The 6,827-nt window shown below is 45.0% G+C and overlaps 2 protein-coding genes across 3 annotated transcripts; one reads left to right on the forward strand and one right to left on the reverse strand.

The window, feature by feature from the left end:
* Window positions 1–609: 609 nt before the first annotated feature.
* polr1g (RNA polymerase I subunit G) lies at window positions 610–2,668 on the reverse strand. Its single transcript, XM_028418791.1, has 3 exons — window positions 2,372–2,668; window positions 1,898–2,045; window positions 610–1,453 (listed from the first exon to the last, which is right to left on the reverse strand). Exons 1-3 carry the CDS (start codon window positions 2,454–2,456, stop codon window positions 670–672), a joined length of 1,017 nt encoding a protein of 338 aa, XP_028274592.1. The 5' UTR covers window positions 2,457–2,668; the 3' UTR covers window positions 610–669.
* A 43-nt stretch (window positions 2,669–2,711) lies between these two features.
* Window positions 2,712–5,232, forward strand: irf2bp1 (interferon regulatory factor 2 binding protein 1). Of its 2 annotated transcripts, XM_028418790.1 has the most exons (4): window positions 2,712–2,807; window positions 3,022–4,014; window positions 4,243–4,604; window positions 4,722–5,232. In XM_028418790.1, exons 2-3 carry the CDS (start codon window positions 3,056–3,058, stop codon window positions 4,562–4,564), a joined length of 1,281 nt encoding a protein of 426 aa, XP_028274591.1. In that variant the 5' UTR covers window positions 2,712–2,807; window positions 3,022–3,055; the 3' UTR covers window positions 4,565–4,604; window positions 4,722–5,232. The 2 variants fall into 2 exon arrangements, with proteins under 2 accessions (XP_028274591.1, XP_028274590.1); XM_028418789.1 differs by lacking the exon at window positions 2,712–2,807 and having other exon boundaries at window positions 2,966–4,014.
* Window positions 5,233–6,827: the final 1,595 nt, after the last annotated feature.

A 6,827-nucleotide genomic window follows, 5' to 3' on the forward strand; every position in this document is an offset into this window, starting at 1 on the left:
TTTGAATCATTAGAAAACGACCACACTGTAAATTGGGCACTTTCTTGTTGTTGCACACACATTTGAAGCTGCAGTCTAAGTTACAACACAAATTCAAGTTCCATTCCTTGTGGATGAAATCACTGCTCCAACAAGGCCTGAGAGGAAAATGTTGCTGTGCTCGTACTAGGGGCCAACGTCAGGACAAATACACTTCACTTCCTTTAATCACTGCTGTTTTCACTGTGTTCCTGCACACTAATAACCTCTCAGACAAACACCCTTAACCTAACGTGACCATCGGTCTGTCTTTAGATCGGCTTTAGTTGTCCGAGCCCGCTGCCAAACCAGCAACTTCGGTTGTGTAAATAACCACGGCAACATAGTGTGAGCATAATCCCGTAAAACTGACCACACTCTGACAGACGCACTGGCACAGACACAAACATTCACCCCATGTACACTCGTATTACCCGTGCAGTCACTGAGGCTGCGTGTGGCTGCATTCTTATGTGTAAAACTGTCACTTTCTGCCTTACAGACACTGGAGAACAAATCACTATTCAATTGATTCCTGATGTGTTCCTTCCTGCCAAAGTTCTGCATTATACAATCTATCAATAAGCTGGAGAAAATCAACAGTAGACTTTATTCAACCTCAGATCACAGACAAACAAAAGCAGCAGCAGGCTAGTCATCATCAGTTTTGCTTTTCTTTTTCTTTTTCTTCTTCTTCCCCGAGCTCTCTGCTACGTCACCATACAAAGTGTCCACTGGCTCGCTTTTCACAATCACCTCTTCCACCTTCACTCTCACGCTGGGCTCCAACCCCTCCTCCACCTCCTCTCGCTCCCTGTCCTTCTTTTTCTTCTTCTTCTTCCTCTTCTCCTCCAAATGATCGCCCTCCTGGACCTCCATCATCACCTCTTCATGAATCTCATATACAGGTTCTGTTTTCACTCTCACCACTTCCTCCATTATCTCAGACTTTATCCGCTTCTTTTTCTTCTTCTTCTTCCTGCCTTCCTCTTCCTCCTCCTCCTCCACATACCCTGATTCTTCTATAAATCGTTTGACCACCAGGGGTCGGAGAGTTGTAGATGAGGGCCCGAAGGCAGCTCCGTCTGTTTCGTTCTCTGCCACACAGGTGAGCGTTGGGGTCTTGCTGCCAAATGGATGGTATCGCTGTTTAAGCCCAGGCGGTATGGAGGGTGCCAGGGCAGCAGGGATGACCTGAGGGGCCTGGTTGGTGCTGCTATCTCCGTAGCTCTCGCACACATTAAGCAAGCCTGAGAAAGCAGGACCAAGGACCACACCATCTGACGACTGCTTGTCACTGGTGAGCAGGCGGAGGTCTGAGGCACCATGGTTGGATGTCAGGATGCTGTAGATCCGCTGGCCGCTTCCAGTTTCTGCTCCACCAGGCACCTTCAGCGTGTGGAGACCTGCGAGGGGCACTTTGATGCCACTGAAACTGGACATATGAAGGAGAGGTGGGGTTAAGCAGCATTCATAGTGAGCTGGTACAACAACATTTTTTGTGTGTATCTGGTCTGCAGTTCACCTATAGCACCAACTATTTCTCACTGCTCACCTCTTTCTGCTACTATACAGCATCGCTTGACTAGATAGATAGATGCTAATAACAGCTACATTTAGCTAATGCTAAACCTTTTTACTGACCCTCTATTAGAGCTATTAGCTAATATAGTAGCATTCGCCATATTTCTAACATAACAGTTTTATTATTTTACTATAAAAAAGACTTATGGTTTGAGGCTTTTTATATCATATAACTTAGTAAATTGAAATGTGTGCAAAACTGATTATTAAACAACTAATCAAAGCATAAAGATGTAAACCTGCCTATGACATACTTGTGCATGAGAGACAGAAAAGGGGGACAGACTGTACCAACCTTTCTGGTTTAAAGCTGGCGGGAGCTTTAATGAGCCATAACTCGTTCTTGTTTTTCTTCAGACTGTCTGTTAGAGTGCTGCTGCAGGGTGCGTGGCAGAAGGACACAAAGTCAGCAGGACACTCGTACCTTGTGGTCTTCTTCTTATCTGAGGATCCAAACAACACAGGTTCATTATTTCATCAATCAAATAAAACCAAATATGAACACATGAGTAGCACTGCATTAACTTTCAGAGTCATGTAATCTGTGAAACACAAAACTTTAAATGACTTAAACATCCCTTTGTTGTAGAAATTGTAGAACATAAATATAATTATTTCCTATAATTCGGAGGTAATGTACTATTCCCCAGCTGTACTATGCATTGTAAATTTAAAATACTGACATCATAAAGCTGATCCAGCGTATTTAACTACTAGCACAGATGCCACCGTATTACAACGACGTCTTACAATGACTAGCTCAACTTACCGGATTCTTTCTGCTGCCCCGCTGGTTCTGTAACGGGGCTGTCCGCTTCATCTTCGCTGGACGACGATGATATGGCTTTTGGCATTTTTATGTTTTGAACAAAACAAACCTAATTCTCCTGAAAACAAAAGTCTCCCACTCCTAACAACGCATGGCTATCTGGGAACGCACATGTGTTGACACAAAATGACCTGTGACCTGTAATGGCGTCATTTCCGGGCCAGTTTCGGCTGGAGTTCTACCGCCAGACTCGATGTGCAGGTTTGCGTTGACACGACTGGATCAGAAAACTCGAGTACCCACAATGCCCCGCGCATGGTTACGTAACGTTCCAGTGTCCGTCGGGGAAGCGGTTGACAGCAGGGAAGAGTAGGCCGAAGTGGTAAACAAAACAAATATATGAAAAAAAAGATTGAAAACAACCGAAAAGTTTGAGGTAATTTTATATCTGTAGAATGTGTACTATTGTTTTAAAGCAGCGTCAAGCCAGTTAATGTAGAAAGCCTGTAGCAAAAAGAGGGCGTGCACCTGTCAAAGCTAAATAGGTTAACGCTGCTAACCTGTGCTTAGCACGTTAGCTAGCTGGCTCGTTCAACCCGCTCAGGTTAGCTAGGTAGCTAGACAACCATGTCGTCCCCCTCCTCTTCCAGGCGCCAGTGGTGCTACCTGTGCGACCTGCCAAAGATGCCTTGGACCGTGGTGTGGGACTTTAGCGAAGTGGTCTGCCGTGGCTGCGTGAACTACGAGGGAGCTAATCAGATTGAATTCCTGATAGCGAGCGCCAGACAGCTGAAGCGGACTCACGGCATGCAGGACGGAAACGTCAGGTCACCTGGTCCCTCGCCGAATAAACATGGCACATTATCCAGGGCAGAGTCGGCGGCAGACGGAGGCAGGCCGCACGCCGACCGCTTCGAGAGGGTTGGAAGAGGAGAAAATACTGGGTCAACTATTCGTGTGCCGCCCAACGGACTGCACCGGGAGAGCCAGCCGCCCCAAGAAGTTAACCGTGCGAGCCCGAGCGGCAGCCGGAGACCCATGATTGGCGCTGCAATCCCTCCCAATCTAGTCACCCAGAGTATTGCAGGAATTCCCCATAGTCTGCTTGCAGGCATGCCTGCGGGTCTGACTGCCAGGACAGCCCCAATGAGCAGCCCGATGATCTTCCCAGCCCCGGTACTGGCCGAGATGAGCCGCAGACAGCTAGGGCTAGGGATGGGAATATCTCCTTTCATCACTCCAGAGCTGGAGCGAGAGCTAAGTTCCTCCCAGAACCAACCCAAGACGCAGACACAGGCCCACACATCAGTGGCTGGAAGCAGCACCAGCAAGAGTACAAGCCTGGCTTCCTCTTCATTTTCCATGGCTGGAGGTGTGAGCCAGACCAGTCCCAAACCTGCCTCCTCTCCAGCCAGGCAGCCACGCCCCCAGACAGCAAGGTCTGGAGGAGAGCCCCTGGGCTCCAGCACCTCAGCAGAGGCAGCTACCACAGCTGCAGCATTACCCCACAGTGGTGCCTCTGAGCTGGGATCAGCATCTGCAAACAGCACCCATTCAACTGGAAACACCCTGTCCTGCACCTTGTGTCACGAGAGACTCGAAGACACACACTTTGTTCAGTGTCCATCAGTGCCAGGGCACAGGTTAGTATTCTTTCATTTGCCATTTGTATCGAGGTAGTATTGAAATGTTCATATCCTTTAATTGTACTGTTGCTTTTTGTTGTTTTACCTTAGTCAGAGTAAGCAACATTCAGTGTGTCCATTAATTCTGTGAACAAATAATTTGCTGTTTCTGAGACAACCTCTCATTTTTGGCATTCCTAGCGGTTGTGTCTCTAATTGTTGTGCGTTTCTTACCTTAAATTGTAGGTTCTGCTTCCCGTGCACCAGAGTGTACATCCAGAGCCGACGGGGTGATGGTGAGGTGTACTGCCCCAGCGGAGAGCGCTGTCCTTTGGATAACTCTCCAAACAGTCCCCCTTGGGCCTTCATGCAGGGAGAGGTCTCCACCATCCTGGGCACTGGTGGAGCAGGAGCCGGAGCTGCATCAGCTGCTGGGTCTGGAGCCGGTACAGGGCCGGGGGCTGCAGCGCCATCTGGGGCCGGTGGTGGTGGAGCAGCAGCAGCAGCAGCAGCTGGAGCTGGAGCTGGAAGCGGAGATGTCACTGTCAAGAAGGAGAGGGAGACGTGATGGAGGTTTCCATGGCAACTAAGACCCAACACAGCAACAGGCAGGTTTACAGCAGTCTCACTAATCATAATGCAAATTAAAATATTTTTTGTACAGATATAACACATTATGGTGGATTTTTGGAATTCTTTATGATTTGGTTTCTTTGTCACCTCAGAATTGTATCCTATATGACAAGAAGATGTCTGCACTAGACTGCTGAAAGACCCAGAACAGAAGCAACACAGGAACCCTCAAATCAGAGAGTCTTCATCACACAGGTTTCAACTTCAACTCCACAGAGCAGAAATTCATGACTTCTTTCTTCGTTTTCCTCTAAGCAGAGACCCACTAAATTCTGGAATTCATTCATTAAACGTCATACTGTTAGAGCTCACACTCAACAACAGTCAAAATCTCAATCCAGTCAACAGCAGAGATTCCCTAAAACAATACTTAATGTAAAAAAAAAAATACACAGCTACATGGTGGCTACTTCTTCACAGTTAGTAGTTGTGTTAGTTGAAACAACAATACTGCTAGGCTGCTAAAAACAAATACTGCTAGCCAGCTGTTAACATCTGGAAATGTACAGGCTGAAGTAACGTGAACTACACAACTCTTAAAAAATTAAAACAAGTTTAATTGGCATCAGTTGGCTCACTAAAGGTAGTTTAAAAAAAAAAAAAGGATGTGGTTTCAAAAAACAATTTTCAAAACTCATAGACAGCATCCACACTTTCAGTGTTTGGCACTGTACAGAAAAGCACAAAGCCTTTGATCAATCTGAAAAGTATAGCCGTAGTCTTTCTTTATGATTTTTTTTCCTTTTCTGGAGTACAGTGAGGCAGCAGCATGAAGCAGCATGTCAGACCTCAGCTGGGCCCCTTTCACACAGCCTGCTCTACGCAGGACTGTTGCACCTTCATTCTGCCTCGGACATTGCTGCAGAAACCCTGGTTGTGTTAGATTTAACGGCTTTGATTCCAGAACACTGGCATTTTATCTAGGTTCTATCTGAACCTGTTTTTGGCTCTGTGTGAACATGCAAAGGCAGCAGCGTCATCGCTGTGTGAAAGAGCCCATTTGTGGCAAAGTTGGGTTTTTATATTTTAGGACAAATCTTATTCGCTGCCTCTAAAAAAAATGTACTGACAAGAAAATAAAAGCTACCATGACAGAGTACCTTCAAAGGTATCATTTAATAATTTCATGACTAAATCTGTCTTGTTGCACAGATTTTTTTTTTCCCCTCTCATCGTTATTAAAAAGCATCTGAACTGAGGCGTGGACAGAAAGCCAGTAGTGACACTTCTCTCTATTTTTTTTTTTGACTCAGAGAAAGCAGAATGTTTGCTGTGTTCCAATTAATCTATCAAAGCATCAACCAGCCACAGAGACTCTGTGCTTGACTGTATTTAAATGTTGCTTTCATACATGATCCAGCCCAGCCTACGCTTTACCCCGAATGTATATCAAAAGATCTATTGATAGGCCTAGGACTATATTTTATACTAGAATGTTAAATACTGTAACGGTATGTATGTGCAATCCTTAGTCATAGTATATGCAACAGTTTGAAATATGTAATAAATACAAAAAAATCAATCGTGTATCATTTCCTAACCTTTTGTTGTTTTAAAGGGAGAATCCGCCTAAAAGCAGACATTTCAATTCATAATCAATTAGACAGGTGTGGATAATCAAACATACTGTGTTTTTTTCGATACATAAAATGTGCAGGGATGAACCTTTTTTTCTAAATTCAACAATCCAACATTATAAAATGATTTGTTTTGGGGGGATTCTCTCTTTATGTGCAGTTTGTACTCATCAGTACAGAAGCACACACAAGCCAAAGGTCATTTTATCCCCAAACATGTTTCTGGATGTAAATGTTTTATGGAAAATATATATATATTACATCATTTCTTGCCAATGTCTCAAACAGCCGGTTCTCTTCTTAACGCCCCTACAGTTTACAGGCCCATGTGTTCTACTGTACTGATGGGATTTTTACAGTTTGTAGCGTTCAGGCAGATGCTTCAGTATATTACAAGTTCAGGTGTGTTGTAGAGAAATGTCTTTGAAGAAATGGAATTAATATGCACTGATACATCATGCAATCCCTTGTTAAGTGCCTTTTCAAAATGTTTACCATCTGTTTGTGTGCGTCTGGGAACCTCAGGGGAAGTAGGAGCGCAGTGACTTCTTTATTGTCCCGTCAATGATTAACCTGAATTTGTTTCCCTTTCGATGGCCATCACACGGCTTTGAGCTTCTT

This window comes from Parambassis ranga, chromosome 13 (genome assembly GCF_900634625.1).
Source record: "Parambassis ranga chromosome 13, fParRan2.1, whole genome shotgun sequence".
NCBI lineage: Eukaryota > Metazoa > Chordata > Actinopteri > Ambassidae > Parambassis > Parambassis ranga.

What these genes read in the sequence shown, in the direction of transcription:
- polr1g (XM_028418791.1), bottom strand. Translation starts at nt 2,456, where the DNA reads ATGCCAAAAGCCATATCATCGTCGTCCAGCGAAGATGAAGCGGACAGC. An exon ending in GGGGCAGCAGAAAGAATCCG is followed by an intron (nt 2,046 to 2,371) that starts GTAAGTTGAGCT and finishes TTGGATCCTCAG; the next exon opens with ATAAGAAGAAGACCACAAGG. An exon ending in GCCAGCTTTAAACCAGAAAG is followed by an intron (nt 1,454 to 1,897) that starts GTTGGTACAGTC and finishes TCATATGTCCAG; the next exon opens with TTTCAGTGGCATCAAAGTGC.
- irf2bp1 (XM_028418789.1), top strand. Translation starts at nt 2,999, where the DNA reads ATGTCGTCCCCCTCCTCTTCCAGGCGCCAGTGGTGCTACCTGTGCGAC. An exon ending in CCATCAGTGCCAGGGCACAG is followed by an intron (nt 4,015 to 4,242) that starts GTTAGTATTCTT and finishes CTTAAATTGTAG; the next exon opens with GTTCTGCTTCCCGTGCACCA.